Here is a 22,810-nt window from a genome sequence, read left to right as displayed (position 1 = left end):
TGGGCCAGGTGAAGGTGCAAGCACATGGCTATCCAGAGACAGGTTGGGAAGTGCCACCTAGCGTGGAGTACATGTGACTGTCAGGGTAAACCTTTTGTGGCCAGTCGAGCATAGTCAGTGTGAGAGGTAGGGTAACAGTTCAATGGAGCAATGAGTGAACATCAAGTTCTGCTGCAAAGTGGGAAAAACAGCAAAGACGCATGAAATGTTGGTACAAGTGTACAAGCTGTGAGCAGAAAAAGTGTTTACGACTAGTTCAAACTCTTTCGCACCGTGAAGGAAATGACTGAGGATGAGCCACATTTGGGTTGGCTGTCGACAAGCAGAACCCCAGACATGATCGAGCGAGTGTGACAAATGCTGGCATGAGATCGGCAACTAACTCTACGATTGATGGCAGAGGAAATGGACATTAGCAAGAACACGGTAAGCACCATCGTCTGCGAACATTTGGGTAAGCGGAAGATCTGTTCCTGTTTTGTGCCGTACAAGCTGACAGACCAACAGAAAGCAAAACCGATGGAAACCTCTAGAGATTTCATTATCAGGTATGACCAGGATCCATGCTTTCATGCGAAGCATCGTCACAGGGGATGAGACATGGTGCTACCAGTTCGATCCGGAATTCAAGCGGCAAATGATGGAATGGCATTAACCATCTTCCCCGTGACCCAAAAAGAGACGCCTGCAAAAGTCCAAGGTCAAGGCAATGTTGATCTCCTTTTTCAACAACCATGGCATCATCCATAAGGAATTTGTTTCTGTGGGCCAAACTGTGAATGCTGCATGGGAATGAATACAGAAATCTTTTAACCTTCTATAAATAAATACTATGAAACCAGAAATTATCATTTTGATAAAATATTTTATTTGTTGGAAATAATTGGCCGTAGCTCTTTCATTGTTGGTATTTATAATAAACGTATTATCACCAAAACATTACTTGCCAATACTCTTACTTATTTCCATAAATTAGTTTAGCCATTACAGCTCAAACTATATACCATAAACTTACACACAAATATCCCCTTCTTAGGAAGGGACATAAACAACCACACAACATAGAGCTACGACAAAGGGAGGGAGGGAGGGCGTGTCTTCTGAGATGTCACCGCCGCTCTGCTAACGGTTTCAAGACGTCCACTTGTATTTATAGGCTCTCCAGGCTTAACAACTGACCAAGGGCTCGTGCTTATTTACTGACCAATCATCTTATTGCCTTATTAACCAATCCTATAATAACAATCTATATTATAATTTTTTTTTTTTTTTTTTTTATTAACTTTATTACCTGATTCTGTCTCATTCCCATATTGATGGGAAACTAATTGTTTCCCCTCTCCCATGGGAATGAATACAGAAATCTTTTAACCTTCTATAAATAAATACTATGAAACCAGAAATTATCATTTTGATAAAATATTTTATTTGTTGGAAATAATTGGCCGTAGCTCTTTCATTGTTGGTATTTATAATAAACGTATTATCACCAAAACATTACTTGCCAATACTCTTACTTATTTCCATAAATTAGTTTAGCCATTACAGCTCAAACTATATACCATAAACTTACACACAAATATCCCCACACGCCAGACTTGATTAACAAGTCTGGCACCCCACCCTGGCCACGGCCAATTCCACACTAGTCTGCAAATCCAAATTTAATATATCCAGGGCCACATCAGACAAATGAACATTGTCTGACCGATAAAAACCTGGAATTCTATCTTCCAATTCAACATGTCTAAAAGACATGCCCCCAATTGAGGGCATAAATTTAGCCATGGCCCTATTAATTTTTTTTCTAATTTTCTCCAAGAACAGTAGATCTGGAGATAAAAACCAAGAAAGTCTTGGAATAATTTCGGAAAATATTAAAACTGTATTAGGAAGAAGTAAATGCAATTGATAGAGGTCAAATTTAATCCTACTTAATAAATCAAGTGTCTTATAATGACCTAAGTCATTACCCCCGAGATGGAAAACTACAGCATTCGGAGGAGGCCATGAAGAATATAATCTATTTAAAGTAGGGCGCAAGTCAAACCAAGACATTCCGCGCCTACCATACCAACAAATAAAAACATCCTCACCATCCAAACCCAAATTATTACCATACGAACGGATAGAAGCACGTTTCTTAGCCCAGAACACGTAAGAATGTCCTAAAATCCAGACATTATGCTTTGATGCACCTGGAATTCAGAAATGGCAAAGGTTAGGCCTAATATATGTCTTGAAACAATTGGACTTCCACCCACCCAAGTCCTGGATCGCAGATGCAGACAAACCAAGCCTAGAAGCTTCAGTAGCTGCACCTATTCTAAATGAGTGAGTGGTAATATGCAAATGGTCAAGATTCAGCTTGACTAAACACTTCTTCAGGACTGCAGAAAATTGAAAACGGGTAAGCGGAAGCCCATCAACATGTACAAATAAATGAGATCCACACTTAGGACGAGTGGAACAATACTTAAACATAAAGTGACAAGCACAAATAGAACTGTCATGAATCTTAGCAATACTAATAATTCGGCCCTTCCCCAGTTGATCAGTTTTACTATGCCTCAAAAAAAACTGAACCCCACTGTCATAAAAAGACAAATCCGAATAGAGCAGGCCATTACAAGCAAAAGAGGAATTGGGCACCAATTCCGAAATCCTAAAAGCTCCAAAAAAACAAACACTAAAAGAAGCTTTAAAAAGAACAGCTTCGTAATTAGACGAACATATTGAATCAGTCACTGAGAGTAAGGCTCGCAACAGTTCCACAGTAATCGGAACCCTAGTATCGACAGAAAAGGAACATTTCCGGTAACCCTTCAATACTTGTTGTATAGAAAAAAAACTAGAACAAGGCGGCAAATTCCGCCATTTAACAAAAAAATAAACCCCGGCCAAAATTTTAACAACATTCGAATACGAATAATTAGAACCCATCAAGGAGTCCAAAAAAGAAAGAACCAGATGCTCACTGTACTCATCCTGATGATGACCCTGCGTAAACAAAAAAGATCGCCAGCTATCCCACGCGTCCTTGTAATTTGCCCACGTGGAAGGAGCCAACAAATTCAGGACAGAAACTTGAACCTTCTCTAGACGATGGACCACAGATGGATAGGGCACGGAAGACCAAGAAGATCTGCTTCTGGCACCAGTGTCCTGAAACGTTCCTGCTGTAATCGAGACAGTGCGTCAGCAATATCATTAACATGACCAGGTATATACTTAGCCTTAATCCAAACATTCAAAAGGAGACATTTAAAAACAATGTGCCGAAGAACAGCAACCACAGGTGGAGACTTGGAAGACATACAATTGATGGCAAAAACCACACCCTTGTTGTCCGAATGAAAGAGCAATCTCATATTACGAAAACTGTCACCCCACAACTCCAGAGCCACCAAGATGGGAAAGATTTCCAAAAATACAATATTGGAAGTCAAACCCCTCTCCATCCAACCCGCCGGCCAAGGAGCAGCTGACCAATGGCCATCCCAGTATACACCATAACCATAAGATCCTGAAGCATCTGTGAACAGAGAGAGTGCCGAAGCATCACAAAATGGAGACTGCCAAAAACAACAACCGTTAAAATGTAACAAAAAACAATCCCAAACTTTCAAATCATCTCTTAATTCTGAGGAAATTCTGACAAAATGCAGAGGGTCCTTCAATCCTGCTAAAGCTCTGTACAACCTCTTTGAAAAAACCTGCCCAACAGCTATGACTCTGGTCGCAAAGACCAACAGACCCAACAGTGCCTGTAATGTACGCAGTGTAACCTTCTTTTTGCTCAAGACAAAAGAAACTTAAAAGCGCATACGACACACCTTATCAGGAGGCAAACGAAATTCCATTTTCTCAGCATCAATTGTAACACCCAGGAATTCCAACGATGTCGTAGGCCAGACCGATTTCTCTTCCGCTAGAGGCACTCCAAATTTCCTGCAAAGCATCCTAAACATTGTAAACAAAAACAAACAATCTGCAGAAGAAGCACCGATAAAAAGATAATCATCCAAATAATGCACCAAATTAAGAGAACCCGTGACATGCGAAACCGTCCATTCCAAAAACGACGAGAAAGTCTCAAAATAGCAACAAGACATAGAACAGCCCATCGGGAGGCAACGATCGAAATAAAATTTACCATCAAAATAAAAGCCAAGCGAATCAAAAGCAGATGGGTGGATGGGTAACAAACGAAATGCTGATTTAATGTCAGCCTTAGCCAAAAAAAACGAACCAACAACCGAACGAACCAAAGAAATAGCATCGTCAAACAAACTGTAAGATACCGTACAGACTTCAGGATCAATATCATCATTTAAAGAAGAGCCAGCAGGAAACGACAAATGATGAATCAGTCTAAAACTCTTAGTATCCTTCTTAGGAATAATGCCTAATAGAGATATCCTGAAATTGACAAAAGGGGGATCCTTGAAAGGACCCGCAACCCTGCCAGCCCGTACTTCCTTCTCTATCTTTTCCCTAACTATCTCTTTAAACCTGCCAACAGAGGGCAAATTATCCACAACCGAACAACCCACTCCAGAAAAAGATGGCAGTAAAAAACCCAACGAAAAGCCCTTAATTAATAAGTCCGCCTCCTGACGACGCGGCCAAATGCGTAGATAAGGTAACATTTCTACCAACTTCACCGGGGTTACTGCTTTTACGAAAAGTATCCTTAGGCTGAGGCTGTGAGGTCAACGCCATCTTTTTGAAACATCTAGAAGCCGGGTGTACTCCTGAACAATTAGAACATTCATGTCTAAAACGGCACGTATGCGGCCACTTACATTGGCCCTCATTGAAGCTAAAACAAAGGCCCTTGCGAAAAGGCCCAGGCTGTACCGGAGGGGATCTAACCATCGGTCTCTGAGGCAACAACAAATTGAGCCACAATCCGACGTCTTTTGTTCCCCATCGTAACGATCCATGAACAGCTAGTTTTTGACGAAAAGATTCATCATAAGTAAACCAAGCCAAGCCTGGAAAATTTTTATACGCTTCCAATATGATTTCCACATGATGAAACATTTTATAACAAATCTCAGGATGTTTTTCGCCCATCACACTAGCGTAAATACAGAAGGCCTGCAGCCAGTTATTGAAGGATCTAGGCACAACCTTACGCTTATCATCTATAATCTTTTCTTGATCCCTCCTCAGAGGTCTGTCTTCTGCAGCTGGTAAAAGGGACAAAATATCCATATAATCCCCCTTCCAAATCTTAGCTTTGACATTAGCAGATAAATGAAAACCCAGCGGGGACAACTCACATGCCATAGCCTCCCTAAAACAACTTTCAGGAACATTAGCAATTTCATGCACATTAGCAATCGGATCCACCTGTATTACCTGGCTAGGCACACATGTAGATTGGGCAGATTGCTGGTTAGACCATGCGTGCGAAACACCCATAGCAGGCAATGAAGTTCTAGACAGTAATTGCTGCAATTGCCCAGATACTAAAGAAAAGTTAGAAATTATATCAGATAAAGCAGCCGAGTCGAGAGACTCACCTCTTTGTGTGGGAGCAGTATCACTTGTCACCACAGGAATAGGACATTGTGCTGGTGCTGAAACAGTTAAAGTGTTATCAGTGCGACCTGCATGAGAAACAACATTAGAGACAGCAGGATAATCAGTAGTACCAACTAAAGGATTAAAAACATCACACAAAGCTGTCTGAAAATTTTCTCTGGTCTGAGAAGACTGCACTGAAATAATTTGGGAAGGAGCTTTTTTACCACCCTTACCCTTCTTAGTGTTCTTTGGAGGTGATGGAGAATAACATCTGCGCAGCGTCTGTGTCCTCTTGTAAACCGACCTGCCAGTTCTGCCAGCAACAGTATTTGCATTAACCTGCACATCGTCATTCACTTCTGGAGGAGGGAGGGCCGATGACGCAGCAAGTCCAACCTCATTCACACCCATAGGCAGATCAACCTGCCTGTCACCTCGATCTACATGAGGAAGGAATAACCCGGGAACCGGGGGCGGAGCCGTAGCAGGAAGGGACATAGTTGCTGAGCACACCGCCTCATCAGCTTCCTGCAAAACCGAGGATGGAGGAGCCAGAGAAAGGCAAAGTTTGTGTCTTCTGAGATGTCACCGCCGCTCTGCTAACGGTTTCAAGACGTCCACTTGTATTTATAGGCTCTCCAGGCTTAACAACTGACCAAGGGCTCGTGCTTATTTACTGACCAATCATCTTATTGCCTTATTAACCAATCCTATAATAACAATCTATATTATAATTTTATTTTATTTTTTTTAATTAACTTTATTACCTGATTCTGTCTCATTTCCATATTGATGGGAAACTAATTGTTTCCCCTCTCCCATTCTACCAGGATGTTTTTAAATGGTTGCTATGACGCATCTTCTGTGTTTGGCCAGAGTTGCATGGGACTGGACAGTGGATGTTGTTGCACAATAACGCTCCAATTCTTGGCTCAGCACGGCATACCTGTTCTCAATCATTCACTGTACTCCTTTGATCTAGCGCCTGCGGGCTTCTGTTTCCCCGCTTGAAGAGTGTCATGAAAGGCGCACGTTTTGCACACATGGCAGCAATCCAAAAATGTGTGACAGCGGTTCTGTGATCAAATCCTAAAGAGGCCTTTCCTGACAGTTTCCAGAAGCTTTATGGACGTTATCAAATGTGTGTTGTGAAAGATGGCAATTATTTTGAAGGTCAATAAAGGTCATTTGTTTATATCTTCTGTTTTGTTTGGTTTCTGATACCATTCACCAACCATTTTAGACACGCATCTTATATACTCCTATGCAGACCATCCAGCTCACTAGTATTCACTTATTTCAGCTTTGAAAGTGATAATTGTAAACTTGACTTTGGGGAACTCCAAAAATAATCGAAGTGTCTTTACGGTGACTCACTGAGGTTGATATACTAAAAGGCACACAGAATGTTAACTTTGGAAGGGAAGTTGCACTTTGCAAGGTAATTTTCCCAAGTACTTAGTGCAGAGCTGGGGCAAGGATTTTTGACACCCTAGGCAACACCTAATTTTGCCACCTCCCCCTTGGCTCCACCCTGACTCCACCCCCTTTGCCCTGCCCATGCATACCCCACCTTTTTAATGAAGCGCCTGCAGCCTCACCAGCGCCCATCAATGCAGCCTCACCAGCGCCCATCAATGCAGCCTCACATCGCCCAAGAATGCAGCCTCACCAGCACCCATCAATGCAGCCTCACCAGCACCCATTAATGCAGCCTCACCAGCACCCATCAATGCAGCCTTACCAGCGCCCATCAATGCAGCCTCACCAACGCCCATCAAATGCAGCCTCACCAGCGCCCATCAATGCAGCCTCACAGCGCCCATTGTTGCAGCCTACCAGCATCCATCAATGCAGCCTCACCAGTGCCCATCACTAAATGTTTGCTTGCTTCCATTCATTCGGGAGTCGGGACAAAGACACAGTCCTCCGCTGCAGCTGCGCCTCAGACACTTTTGCGAACGGAGTGCCTGCTGATGCTGAAACTTAGTTGCTTTGCTGCAGAGAGAAGAGAGTAGGAACACCAGTGGTTGGGTGCCCTAGGCAGCAATGCGCCCTAGGCGGCTGCCTAGTTTGCCTAGTGGTAGCACCGGCCCCGGCTTAGTCAGTGAGGGGAACACTGATGGCTTCCATCATCCAATCACATGAAAGCAAAAATTACGTTTTTTTTTGTTTTTTTTTCCTTGCACGTGATTGGGTATACTCTGCAAAGTAAAATTTCACCACATTCAGTAAGCTATATAGATAATTCCATTGCAAAGTGAACAGCCGATTTACCTTTAGTAAATCAACCCCACTGTGTTCTTGTGTATTGCAGGATGCCTCAGCTACTATAACTGATGTTGATCTTGGAACAATCCAGGCAGCTAACTGACATTCTCTTCCAAATAAGGGGAAAAACTCTAACATGACATCAACACCAAGATTAGAAAAAAAAGTTTTAAGCTAACTAACCAGAGATAATATAAAGTTCTGAAAATAGAAAGAGCTAAAGTAAAAGTTGTAGTTTCATTTTCCATTGAAACTGAAATGTGTAGAGAGCAGTATCCACGCGGGCAACACACAGGATTTATGTGGTGCTGCCAAGTTTTCCTTCAGTGACTCACCGCTCTCATTCACTTCTTTGTTACCACTTTACTACTAATCGACGAACGCAAACGGCGTAAAACTCGAACGCCCGGCGCGCGTACGTTTGTGAATCGGCGTGAGTATGCAATTTGCATACTCTACGCTGACCACTACGGGAACGCCACCTAGCGGCCATCGTAAGAATGTAGCCTAAGATACGACGGCATAAGAGCCTTATGCCAGTCATATCTTAGGCTACAGTCGGCGTATCGAGCTTTCTGAATACAGAAAGTCGATACGCCGGCGCTACTTAGCAATTACGCTGCGTATCTATGGATACACAGGCGTAATTGCTACCTGAATCTACCCCACTGTGGCCCAGATTCTCTAAAAAACGCCTATCTTTAGGCGGGCGTAGCGTATCTCAGATACACTACGCCGCCGTAACTTAAAGCGGCAGGTCCCGTATTCAGAAACATCTTCCACCCTAAGTTACGGCAGTGTAGTGTATCTGATACCGCGTAAGCCCGCCTAATTCAAACTAGGCTGGTAGGGGGCGTGTTGTATGTAAATGTTATGTGACCCCACGTGAATGACGCTTTTATCGAACGGCGCATGCGTGCGCATGCTCAGTATCACATCAAATTTTTAAATTAAATTGCGCCCGCTCAATGCCTAGTCGACGTGAACGTAACTTACGTCCAGCCCCATTCACGGATGACTTACGCAAACAACGTAAAATGTGAAAAATTCTACGCTGTTCCGACGTCCATACCTAACATTGGTACGCCTCATCTACGCCTCATAGAGCAGGGGTAACTTTACGCCCAAAAAAGCCTTACGTAAACGGCGTAAAAAAATGCGCCGGGCGCACGTACGTTTGAGAATTGGCGTATCTAGCTCATTACCATATTCAACGCGTAAATCGACGGAAGCACCACCTAGCGGCCAGCGTAAATATGCAACTTAGATACGACGGCGTAAGAGACTTACGCCGGTCGGATCTAATACAAATCTATGCGTAACTGATTCTAAGAATCAGGCGCATAGATACGACGCCTCACACTCAGAGTTACGACGGCGTATCTGGAGATTCGCCGGCGTAACTCCTACGAGAATCTGGGCCTGTGATTTTATTTATGTTATCAATTCCCTTTAGCTCTTTGCACTTGATAATTATTTTTACTGATAATTGTTTTACCTGATTGATTACAATATTCTAAACTAATAAAGATTTACAGGCCTTTACCAGGAATAAGTGAAGTTCAGAGTTTTCACCTGTCAGTGCCCATACAGCATGAGTATGCCATGTGTCTATGTGGCCGGGAATTTCCCTGGACTAACAGGCGTCTACGTACAGCTGCCTGTGCAAATTGGTTAAAAGCTGCGACTGTGCTTGTATCACCGCACAGCCAAACATCTGCATGCATACAGTGATGTATGAGCGTCTTTGGAAGCAGGCAGCTTAACTACTTCAATACCGGGCACTTTCACCCCCTTCCTGCCCAGGCCATTTTTCAGCTTCAGTCGCACTTTGGATGGCAATTGCACGGTCATGCAACACTGTACTCAAATGAATTTTTAATCACACAAATAGACATTTCTTTTGGTGGTGTTTAATCACTGCTGGGTTTTAATTTTTTACAATAAAAAATAAAAAAGTTCTTAGTTTCTGTCAGTAAATTTTGTAAATAAGTAATTTTTCTCCTTCACTAATGTGTGCTGATGAGGCTGCACTGATGGGCACTGATGAGGCGGCAATGATTAGGTGACACTGATGAGCACTGATATGGACTGATAGGTGGCACTGGTGGGCATTGATAGGTGGCATTGGTGGGCACTTATGAGTGGCACTGATAGGTGGCATGGATAGGCAGCACCATAGGCGTGCGCACAGGGTGTGCCAGGTGTGCCCAGGCACACCCTAATTGCCCTTTAAAGCACAGATTTCCCCTACTTCCCTGGCTCCCTCCTTCCCTCTGCAGTGCTACCAGCTTCCCTCCTCTCCTGCCAGCTGTTGCTGCAAGAATGTTTTAGGATGAGTGGAGGAAGGGGCCGGTAAATGACCATCTCCTTCCCTTTCTGAATGAACACCGTAGTGTGTGTTTTGAGCTTTGAGGTGCACACCCTAATGCAATAGACTGCGCACGCCAATGGGCAGCACTGATTGGTGGCGCTGATTGGCGGCACTGATTGGCATTGATGGGAGGCACTGATGGGCAGCACTGATGAGCAGGCACTGATGGGCACTGAAAGGCTGCACTGACTGGCATCAGTTATGGGCACTGATTGGTGTCATTTGTGGGCACTGATTGGTGGCACTAATGGGCACTGCTGGGGCTTTCCTGTAATCAGGGCACTGATGATCAGTGCCCTGATTACCTGCCCTGGTCTCCCCTGCGAGGAGATACCGCCGATCTGCACTCTTCGCCACACATTCTGTCAGTGTGAGGCGAGGAGAGCCAATTAATGGCACTTCTGTATTTACATGTGACCGGCTGTGATTGGACATGGTTAAAGAGCTCTTTACACAGATCGGGGATCGCGCCGTGTCCCGACCATTCTAGGGGGCCGTCACATGACGTCCACCCAGAACGATAGCCGCACCGCTCCTCCGTCATTTGACGGTGGGTGGCAGGTGGTTAAGCCAGCCATAGAGTGAGCATTTTTCTTTCTTGGCTAGGTGGAAAGAAAATCACCTGAATCCCCCATCAACATAGTCAGATGGGGGAATCCTTCCATCAAGCTATTGTGTTCTCCTGGCGGGGGGAGCCGTTCCAGCCGGAAGAACACACAGTGATTATTGCTAGGAGGTATAGCTGCTAGGAATAATCACATGAAATATTCGACATGTTGGTTGTATCCAAGAGCATCGATCGATCGATCAACTTGGGTATGTTCAGCCTGCCCATACAGGGTTAGAATCTTAGCCGATCCCTGCTGAAACGGCCAAGAATCGAACCGTCTATGGCAGGTTTTAGTCTAGTTTTTTTTTACTGCTAATGTGGGTTTGTGAAACATTTCTTGGGAATACAGGGCCAGATTCACAACGAGCGGGCGCAACGTAACTTTTCTGATTTAAGTTACACCGCCGCAAATTACACAAGTTAGTGCCCGATACACAAAGCACTTACCTGGAAATTTGCGGCGGTGTATCCTAAATCAGTCCGGCGCAAGGCGGGCCAAATCAAATGGGGCGAGTCCCATTTAAATTAGGCGCGCTCCCGCGCCGGACGTACTGCGCATGCTCCCGACGCTATTTTCCCGACGTGCTTTGCGCGAAGTTACGTTGCGCCAAGTTTTGTGAATCGCGACGGGTAAAAAAGAGATGCGGCGGGAAAAAAAAAATTAAAAAAAATTTGACAGCGACGCGGGAAAGACGGGTACACTTTTACATGGTGTACTAACTTTACACTTTGTAAAAGGTACCCTATCTTTGCGACGTCAAACTAACACTTATGGCGACTTAACAAAGGGAAAAAGCTTTGTGGATCTCCGTAAGTGCTAATTTGCATACCCGACGCTGGATTACGACGAGAAATGCCCCCCGCGGCGGCCGCGGTACTGCATCCTAAGATCCGACAGTGTAAAACTATTACACCTGCCGGATCTTAGGGCTAGCTATGCGTAACTGATTCTATGAATCAGCCGCATAGTTAGAAACAGAGATACGACGGCGTATCAGCGATTCTACGGGTAACATCATCTTTTATATTTTACCATATATAATATTGTATTTGTTTGCACGAAAATACATTTTGTGAATATTCACAGCAGAAGCCAATCTGGGGGTGCCTGACACTCGATGTCTTCTGGCACCCGCCAATCATTGGAAAAGAACACAGAACTGTGATAAACAATGGCACACAGTTAACCCTTTGATCGCCCTAAATGTTTAACACCTTCTCAACCAGTGTCATTGGTACAGTGACAGTGCATATTTTTAGAACTGAGCACTGCATTAGCATCACTGGTTTCAGCAAAGTGTCAAATATTGCAGTCCCACTATAAGTCGCTGATCGCTGCCATTACTAGTATAAAAAAAATATACAAATTCCATAAATATATCCCATAGTTTGTAGACACTATAACATGTGTGTAAACCAAAAATGTGTAGCAGAATACATAGTGGACCACATTTATGAAGAGATTCGATTTTTTTTGGGGGATACGTTTTTAAAGCATAAAGTAAAACATTTTTTTTTCAAAATTGTCTGTCTTTTTTGGGTTATAGCGCAAAAAAAAAAAAAAAAAAAAAAAATGATGATCAAATACAACCTAAAGAAATCTCTATTTGTGGGGAAAAAAATTACATACATTTTATTTGGGTACAGTGTTGCATGACCGCGCAATTGTCAGTTAAAGTAACACAGTTCTGTATCGCACAAATTGGCGTGGTCATGAAGGGAGGCAAATCTTCCAGAGGTCAAGTGGTTAAGGGGGCGTGTCCGATGCTACATACTTTTGCTAAAAGGTGTCCCACGTTCGCATCCCAAAGTTGGGAATACTGCCCTGACAAGGTCATCTAATGCCCAAGGCAAAGATGCCAAAACGGTGCCCCCCCCCCCCCTCCCCAAAATGTATGAGCATTTTATGTCAGCAAAAATCCCCTCCAAACAAATTTGAGCACTAATCTAATTATATACATATAATATATATATATGTATATCTGTGTGTATGACTGTGTGTCCCAAGCGTGTCACGATCCTACGGGGTAAAATGACCGCACCAGCCAAGCAGACACTGGCTGGAAAAAGCTCCCAGAGGCGATTCAGTTCGCATGAGTAGCGCTATATAGTCATTCATTCATTCATTCAATCTGCACGACCTGAGAAGAGTAGGATTGGGGCTGCTCTGTGCAAAACCAGTCAGTGCTGCATATCAGTGCCCATCTGTGCTGCATATTATGCCGCGTACACACGATCATTTTTCGGCATGAAAAAAAAATAAGTTTTTAAAAACGTCATTTAAAATGATCGTGTGTGGGCTTCACATCGTTTTTCGGCTTCTGAAAAACGAAAAAAAAAATTCCGAACATGCTGCATTTTTTAACTTCGTTTTAAAAAATTTTGTTTTTCGGGTTGTAAAAAATGGTCGTGTGTGGGCTAAAACGACGTTTTAAACCCACGCATGCTCAGAAGCAAGTTATGAGACAGGAGCGCTCGTTCTGGTAAAACTACCGTTCATAATGGAGTAAGCATCACGCTGTAACAGACAGAAAAGCGCAAATCGTCTTTTACTAACAATGAATCAGCTAAAGCAGCCCAAAGGCGAATAGAACTTCCCCTTTAGAGTGCCGTCGTACGTGTTGTACGTCACTGCGCTTTGTTCATCATTTTTTTAAAACGATGGTGTGTGGGCAACGTCTTTTTTAATGATGAAGTTGGAAAAACTTCGTTTTTTGGACATGCTGAAAAATTTCTTTTTTTTTTGGTGCCGAAAAATGATCGTGTGTACGCGGCATAAGTGCCTCGTCATCAGTGCCCATCTGTGCTGCATATTAGTGCCTCATCATCAGTGCCCATCTGTGCTGCATATTAGTGCCTCATCATCAGTGCCCATCTGTGCTGCATATTAGTGCCTCATCATCAGTGCCCATCGGTGCCACCTCATTAGTGCCACCTTATCAGTGCTCATCAGTGAAGGAGAAAACGTACTTATTTACAACATTTTATAACAGAAACAAAGAAAAACTATTTTTTTTTTCAAGATTTTCTGCCTTTTTTATTTGTTTAGCACAAAATAAAAACCCAGTGGTGATCAAATACCACCAAAAGAAAGCTCTATTTGTGGGAAAAAAATATCTAAAAAATGTTGCTTGTGCACAGTGTTGCATGACCGCGCAATTGTCATTTAAAATGCGACAGCGCTGAAAGCTGAAAATTGGCCTGGGCAGGAAGGGGGGAAAGTGGTTAAGTGGTTAAGGGGGCGTGGATTGTATTGAAGTGGTTAATATTTGTGTCATTCTGAACTTTTTTTGCCCAGGGCTGTATAAATACCTGTAATAAAAATCTGAAGGTGTGTGGCCAGCTCCACACTCAATGCAAAGGCTGACTTTTCAGGAGCAGCATGACGACGCCTGAGGAACCCAACCTTAGAATAGATCCTTCTGTAAGCTCTTACTATGCGCCTCTTGTAATGTCAGCCGGCCTCCACTAGGAGGCAGTGTATGACCTGGGCAGGCTGTAAGGAGGAGTCAGTGCAGAAGGGAGGAAAATAAAGTAAATTCCCAGGCAGGGGTGAGAGTGGAATGTGGAGGGATCGGGGTGTGCAAAGCATGTCATGGAGTAGAAGACTTCCCCGGAATGGACACAGCTGGAGCACTGACTTCTAGGAAGGAGATCCAGCTGGTGACACCAAGACCCGAACCCGGAGTGCGATCTGTGTCCGGATCTGTCTGCATGGAGGGATCATGTGACTTGTATGGATGGACAATGGTGATGTGATGGGATCCATGGGACGATCACTGAGATCACTGACAGCTCCGCTATGGCTCTGAGCAAAGGGCTCCGGATCCTCATCAAACATGATCCCTACAGTCTGCTACTGGAGTCCCGCCATAGGGAGGACTGCCTGCTATTCGAGTCTGGGACTGGGACCACTCTGAGTGAGTACTTACCGTATACTGCACTGTCCAGTATGCTATGGATGAACAGCTGTCATATCACTGTACCTGATGTGCAATCTGATTGTATAATCTCCAGTAAGATGGCCATACACCATACAACCAGATTGTACAATCTCTTTTTAAGCTATGTTTACACTTGCAGTTGGATGGCGTTAAAAACGAACGGATTGGTCACGTTTTTACTGCTCACTCTTAAGCCGCAAAGGCAGCGCATTGGGGTGTCATCGTGCCGCAGTTGCAAATCTGATTCCCCCCATCATGTATGGTGAGCAGTAGCATCTGCCCAACTGCAACCGTTCAATAACCAAGAGCAGTGGGTCAGGTTTTTAGGGGTTAAAACATCCGGCGGGAAGGCAGCTGTCAAACGCCCATGAAACGTGATCCACCACTTGTGTAATAGAGTCCTTAAAGTGTTACTAAACCCACAACAGTAACATCTGTCTGTATATGAGTAAAGCATGCTTGTTCTGCTCACTCTAGAACCTAAGGGGTTAATCATCTGCATTGTGAAAAAAAGGCTGTTTGATCCTGTCTTCTCTGATCCTCCACTTCTTCTACAGTGCCCAATCCATCTGCTGATAGTACAGAGCCCTGGAGTCACTCTGCACATGCTCAGTTGGTCGTGTATTGCTAAAGAGGTCTTTTTTATGTGCATGTGATCAGTAAGGATCAGCTCAGGCGTTCGCAACCCCACGCGCCCGGGCCCGCCAGGAAGCTGACACTCCGCAGCGCTAATCACAGGCAGTGAGACATTTCCCGTTCCGCGGCTGCAAGGATCAGGAAATCTCTCACTACCTGTGATTTGCGATGCGGAGTATCAGCTTCCAGGTGAGAGCGGGCACGTGGTGTTGCGAACACGCCTGAGCTTATCCTTAATGATCAGCACAGGACCATTCAGCACTGTCCAGACAGAGATTCAGGGGTCATGCAGCCTCATGGGACAGTCAGAGGAGAATGAAAGTTCTTCCTACAAGCTTTAACCAGACACTGATAAAAGTCACAAGACTGCTATATACTGCTGAGAAAAGGTATTTAGCAGTTTATATTTACTAAAATAATTGCATTTCTGTGTACTGTGGGAGACTAGATATAGTGAATGCAGGGTCCTGGGTTTAGTAACACTTTAAAGAGCATGCATGCATTGTACAGGGTGGTCACAGCGCAGATCTGTTCACCAGAATAGTTCACATTCAATGGTGGTATTACCCGCCAAAAGCAACGGAGGGGTTGGGCAATGTTTGCTGTGGTATGTACACACCCCCATCCATTTGCCTCTGCAGCTTTCATACTGGGGCGGGAGGTACAGTGGCGGTAAAGCGTCGCTTTACCGTCGGAATTGCGGCGGGATTCGGCCGGTAGCGGTGCAGTTTTACTCCCCCCGCTAGCGGCCAAAAAAGGGTTAATACCATTGCCGGCTGTATAGCTGCGGTTTAAATGGGCAGGAGTGGGGATTTCAATGGGCAGGAGCGGTAAACACACCGCTCCTTCACCGCTCCAAAGATGCCGCAAAGCAGGACTTTTGGAGCGGTCCTGCAGCAGCCGCTGTTTCAGGTCGGTTTGCAGGCGCTATTTTTAGCGCAATAGTGCCTGCAATCCACCTCCGTGTGAAAGGGGTCTAAGGGAAAGCAGTTTGGGAGGGGCAATAACAATGTAGCTCAGCTGCAGGCAAGCTAGATTTATACCCCCCCATACCCACCAGATCACTCCACTCTGATCACCCTCCCCATCACACCAGCTGCCCCCAACACGCAACACCACTTTGAATGGAGGCCGGTGGCTGTACCTAGTCACTCAGAGCTGCAGCAGGAATCAGAAGATTCCTCCTGCTACAATTCACAGCGGCCCGAATCTCCAGTGTGATTATAGTCTTACTGCTGCGTGAAGTTCTGTTAGGTTTCAGTTGTCAGTGAAAGTGCTACATTTGGGCTCATACAGTAATACCAACTTCTTAATTTCATACATGAATACTTTGTATGCTCATTACATCCTAAAGAGAGACATGTACAGTCCCGTATAGAGTATGACAGAGTTGCAACTCCTGTCAGGTTTGTATCTGTCTGTGTCCCAGCTAAAGAGGTTAATACTCTGAGCTTGAAGGAAAAATCAAACATTTTGAGTTGTCATCAGAACAAGAATACAGGGGAAATCTTCCAGCGGGGACACTAGTTCCAGTGACCACTGTTGTAGTCTGCATTCACAATGCCTTTTGCGTTTGGTTCATTTAGGCTGGGTTCACACCTATACGAATTGGTTGAGATTTTTTCCGCATCCAATTCCCATAGCTGGAGATTGTGACCGGCCTGAGTTTTGTGTGTCTTTTGGTCCATTTCAGGTCCAAATTCAGCCAGAAATTAGGGGCTGAAATCACACCTGAAACAATGAATGGCGACGCAACGGACTCCTACCGTGAGCCACATGTGGCAGGGATGTGAACCCAGCCTTAAGGGCTCTTTCACACTGAGCGCCCGTACAGGTCCCTCTGTCAGTTTTTTTTTTTGCGGACCTGTACGGGCGCTCCGTGCTCCTCTATGGAGCCGCGGATGTCAGCGGTGACATGCCCGCTGACATGCGACCTGCTCCGATCCGCCAAAGTGTGACGGAGGAAAAACCTACTTTTCCATCCGTCTGGCGGATCGGATCAGGTGAACACGGACATACGGTCCGTGTTCATCCGATCCCGCCCCCATAGGGGGAGCGGAGAAAAGACAGGGCGGTCCCTGCACAGTGTGCGGCGACCGCCCTGTCATCCGCCGGCTCAGCGGGGATCAACGGAGCGATCCCCGCTGAGCAAGCGGAGGTGCACGGGGTGGATCATTACTGATCCGCCCAGTATGAAAGAGGCCTAAAGGGGTTGTAAAGGTTTGTTTTTTATTTTTTAAATAGGTTCCTTAAAACTAGTGCATTGTTGGTTCCCTTACCTTTTTCCTTTGATTTTTCCCTTCTAAATGTTTTGTTTCTTTGTCTGAATTTCTCACTTACTGTTCCTCCTCAGTAAGCTGTTCTGGCTGACTAACCCCCAGCCAGAACGGCTCGGATGGTGGGGGCAAGCTTACTGAGGAGAAACAGGATGTGAGAAATTCAGACAAAGGAAAAAAAACATTTAGAAGGAAAATCAAAGGAAAAGGTTTGGAAACCAACAATTCACTAGCTTAAAGCGGGGGTTCACCCTATTAATAAAAAAAAAAAATCCCCGTACTGACTGTGCAATCGTAGAGACAAGATTACGACTCCCAGCGGGGAATGGGCGTTCCTATGGAGAGAGAAGGTGATTGACGGCCGGCTCTGGCACGTCACGCTTCTCCGGAAATAGCCGAAATAGGACTTGGCGCTTCACGGCGCCTGCGCATAGTCTGTGCGCAGGCACGGTATAGCGCCGTGAAGAGCCGAGACCTGTTCCGGCTGTCTTCGGGGAGCGTGACGTGCCAGAGCCGGCCGTCAATCACCTTCCCTCTCCATAGGAACACCCATTCCCCGCGGGGAGTCGTAATCTTGTCTCTACGATTACACTGTGAGTACGGGGATAAAAAAATAAAGACAGGCATACTGTAGCTCGCGCTACTATGCCTCATTTTATGCTAAAAAGTTGTTATGGAGGGTGGACCACCGCTTTAAAGTAACCTATTTAGAAAATAAAAAACGAACCTTTGCAACCCCTTTAAACGCTGGAGATATTATATGGAAAGTCTAACCAAACTATATGCTTCCCACATGAAGTTTTCCTGCGTTTAACTGCGCTTGCATGTACATGCCTTCAGAGTATCCAATATGTGCTGGGCGCACTGCATTCTAAACACAGCAAAACTGAATGCACCTAATGACCAGTGTGATTTCTACCATTTAAAACCATTGCATGCGTTTCTATGTGCTTATAAAAGCCCTAAAAACACAAGCATGTAATGAGGCCTACATGGGCATTGCACTCACGTTGAGGAGATTTCCTGTCCTGTCCTCTTGTGTCTCCTTGACATGAGGTAAAAGGGAAATCTCCCTGACAGGAAGAAAAAAAACTGACGGGCCAAAAATGATTTTTTTGCTTTCCACACACATTAACTATTATCTGTCTAGGACTGTGTAGTATTTGGTTTGTGTTCATTTTTTCCAAACTGAGGACACATCAGTTCACCTGTAATGTGTGTCTTGAAAGTATGCAGGTGGAAGGCAGCAATGTCAACATTGGGTGGAGTGTGACAAACACAAAGGAGCCACCTTTGCACTACAAATGTAGAAAAGAACTATACAGGCTTCATTTTCAGGATGTTTTTCCTCCATCTTTTTTATACCAGCAAATTGCCCCACGAACCTTGTTGTTTTTTACACTTTGGCCCATTAGGGAGGTGAGGAGAACAGGGAGGGGACTCCTACACAGTGACCATCGGAGAATTGGTCCCCCAATACAGAACCTCTGGTGTACATTGTTAATTTTGTTATCTGTGTGCAGGTATCAGAAGTTGCTGCTGGCGGTTGCTTGTAGAAGGAAAAGAAACCTGACACAAGTATCTGTCCTGCATTCTTCTTTTGGATTAGACCTCATTCACACGGGCGTACTTAAGCGTACACCCATGCGAAGGGTCGCCTTTGCCCGCGTAGAATGCCCAGGTGTTCCATGTGTCCACGTGCAAGCAGTCCCATTCATGCCTATTGCAGTGAAAAATGTCACCCGCACACCATGGGTCTCCAAAATAGGGTCCAAAGCTTTATTCAGCGATCACATCGTTACAGCAACGTTTCAGAGCCACGCCGAACCCCTTCATCAGGCATGTGTCACATACCTGATTAAGGGGTCCTGCATGGCTCCTTAACGTTGCTGTCACGATGTGTTCACTGAATATAGCTTTGGACCCAATTTTGGAGACCCATGGGGTGCTGGTGATAATTTTCACTCTGATTGTTCACGGTTCCAGCAGGTGGCCACTTCTGCATCCACTTATACATACAGCCACTTTTACAGGAACGTGTGGGTTGAATTCATGCCTATTGGGACTATTGGTTGCACGGACACAGCCGCTGGTCCCAGTTTGACAGTCATTTAGATGCATCCCTGAAGAGTTATCTGCGGTGGAACGCACTTTAGAGGGCCTTTAAAGCGGTTGTATACCCTCATATACTACTTGCACCTACAGGTAAGCCTACATTAAGGCTTACCTGTAGGTGCTTGCAATATCTCCTTAACCAACACGGTTAAGGAGATATTTGCAGAAAATCGGGCACCGATGTCTACGGCGCAGGCGCACTGAGCGTGCCGGGTCTTGAATGGGAGCCTGCCAGAAATGTCACTATAGATATCATGGCGGCAGAGGAGAGGAACGAGGGTCAGTGCGGGTTCTTCGATCTAAGGTAAGTAATTGATAATGAGCTAGTATGCTAGTCATACTAGCTCATTATGCCTTTGCCTTGCAGTTTTTTTTTTGGGGGGGGGTATACAACCACTTTAACAGATGGCAAGGGGGTACTATGTCCCCTCCACACCACCTGTTTTTAGCTCCTTAAGGGCCCGCACCACAGTGTAGCATCTCCATGCATTAAGTTGATTAGGTTTTGTCCAGTGGGTGGTAATGCCCATCAAGTGAGACAGTTGGGATACATTATGCATGGTTATGCCCCCATGTCATATCAATTCTTAGATGTGGCTGCATTAGTTTCCTTTTTAGGCTTTCTTTCTTCTATTTTCATCTGGTAATCCAACCAGTAGGTCTGTTGTTTTTTCAAAAGAACAGCTCTTCCGCGGAATGTATCGGTTACAGGGAGAGAGACAAACCATTTAACATTTGACACTTGCAATGATCAACTTTTATTTATTTATGTAAAACCTTTATCCCAAAAGGAATGTATTATTTTTTTGCTATAACTGCTTATAAAGCATTAGCTGGAGTTTGGCTTAAATTTGTTAGTGTATTTAAATCTGCTGGTACATCTAACACCACCCCCCTCGACTGACTATGCTGCTGTTCACTGAGCCTCCTGTCCTCATTCCTCCAGAGTGGCATCTCACTAATACAGGAGGTGTGTTACTGGTGTGTTACTGGCCAGATCATCAGGTAAAAAAAACGAAAAAAATATAACTAATGCAGCCACCACATCTAATGATTGGTAAGCTGCAATGTAATATCGCTTTAAGCTGATCTCTTTCACATGTATTTTTAAATAACAATTAAATTGACAAAACATTACTTGGTACTGCTTTGACCTGAGGAAGACAATGGGTCTTTCAAATGCTTGTCATAAAAAAAAAAAAAAAAATAGAACTGTCAGTGCTAAAGAACAAAACAAACAAAACATAATTACCTTTTATAAAAAGACATCAGACCAGCTATAGTTCCTCCACTAATGTGTATATCACAAGTCTGTGATTTGGGGCACAAAGATGCCATAGTAAAATATAAACACATTTCTATGCGTCATTGCACAAAGGTGCGGTGATGGATTTATCGCTGTGATGTGTTATGCATTGTCAATGACTGTCAGTGTTCATTTTGTACTTTGCCTGCATTTGCATAAATATGTATTCTGTATGTTTTTCATACTTGCAAGCAGGAACAAGCTTTAGAATTGTTTTTTGTCATTTGTTTTTCCAGTTCTGGTATTGAACACATTGAAGCAAATCAACCTGGAAAAACCAGATATTTATTTGCCGCCTTGGTGATTTGTATTAACATTGCTGTATAGTGCTTAGTGCAGTATCCGCGTGTCGGTGTCACAATTTGCTGTAGAGATATGCTAGAAAAGGTGAAACCACCAAAGAAAACAGTTTACTGTCCTTTTAGAGGGACCAGTGGGAGTAGAAAATGTCCTGGCGTCCAGTGGGAGTAAACAATTCTGCCCCATCAGTGGTGTCAATGGTTGGAATTCTGCCCCATCGTTGAGGTCAGTGGAAGGAAATCTGCCCCATTGTTGGTGTCAATGAAAGGAATTCTGCCCCATCAGTGGTGTAAATGGTTGGAATTCTGCCCCATCATTGCTGTCCGTGGAAGGAAATCTGCCCCATCGTTGGTGTCAATGGAAGAAATGGTGCCCCATTGCTGGTGTCAATGGAAGGAATTCTGCCCCATCATTGCTGTCAGTGGAAGGAATTCTCCCCCATGGTGCCCCATTGCTGGTGTCAATAGGTGGAATTCTGCCCCATTGTTGCTGTCAGTGGAAGGAATTCTGCCCCATCGTTGCTGTCAGTGGAAGGAATTCTGCCCCATCGTTGCTGTCAGTGGAAGGAATTCTGCCCCATCGTTGCTGTCAGTGGAAGGAATTCTGCCCCATCGTTGCTGTCAGTGGAAGGAATTCTGCCCCATCGTTGCTGTCAGTGGAAGGAATTCTGCCCCATTGTTGCTGTCAGTGGAAGGAATTCTGCCCCATCGTTTGTGTCAGTGGAAGGAATTCTGCCCCATCGTTGGTGTCAGTGGAAGGAATTCTGCCCCATTGTTGCTGTCAGTGGAAGGAATTCTGCCCCATCGTTGCTGTCAGTGGAAGGAATTCTGCCCCATCGTTGCTGTCAGTGGAAGGAATTCTGCCCCATCGCTGGTGTCAGTGGAAGGAATTCTGCCCCATCGTTGGTGTCAGTGGAAGGAATTCTGCCCCATCGTTGGTGTCAGTGGGAGGAATCATGCACCATGGTTAGTTTCAGTGGATGGAATCGTGCCCCAAGAGCCAGGTAAAGGCAAGCAAAGGGCTTCAGTTTGGAGACCGTTGATTTAGACCAACTTTTTATCATAAAGTAAAACCTCCAAGTACATAGACAAAATCCATATATGCTTTTTGACCTGAGAAATTATTTGTATATTTGTCTGCAATGTGGTGTAGCCAGAGAAATGACACCATATTCTTTGTTAGAAAAAATACGCTGGTGTCATCTCTCAATCCCCAGCCTGCTGATTGGTTGGTAAAAGAGTATTCTCTATTACATGGGTCTTTAAAGGGGAGTTCCAGCCATTTTTATGTTTATTAAAAGTCAGCAGCAACAAAAAGTGTAGCTGCTGGCTTTTAATAAACAGGCACTTACCTGCTCCAGCGCTCCAGCGACGCGCCGGCCGGGGCTCCGCTCCTCTCCCCCCCTCCCCGGCCGGCGTCTTCATCTTCAGTGTGGGCACC

At 44.7% G+C, this 22,810-nt stretch overlaps 1 protein-coding gene across 1 annotated transcript in view; it reads left to right on the top strand.

The window, feature by feature from the left end:
* Positions 1-14,292: 14,292 nt before the first annotated feature.
* SYNJ2 (synaptojanin 2) overlaps positions 14,293-22,810 on the top strand; it is a 206,682-nt gene continuing 198,164 nt past the window's right edge. The window contains exon 1 of the mRNA XM_040350954.1: positions 14,293-14,713. Within this exon, the coding sequence (XP_040206888.1) occupies positions 14,596-14,713 (118 nt within the window). The 5' untranslated portion in view covers positions 14,293-14,595. The remainder of the gene's footprint in view (positions 14,714-22,810) is intronic.

The sequence above is a fragment of the Rana temporaria genome, chromosome 4, assembly GCF_905171775.1.
Source record: "Rana temporaria chromosome 4, aRanTem1.1, whole genome shotgun sequence".
Classification (NCBI taxonomy): Eukaryota; Metazoa; Chordata; class Amphibia; order Anura; family Ranidae; genus Rana; species Rana temporaria.
Note: the sequence above shows the minus strand (reverse complement) of the source record. Positions and strands in the feature narration are given on the sequence as shown.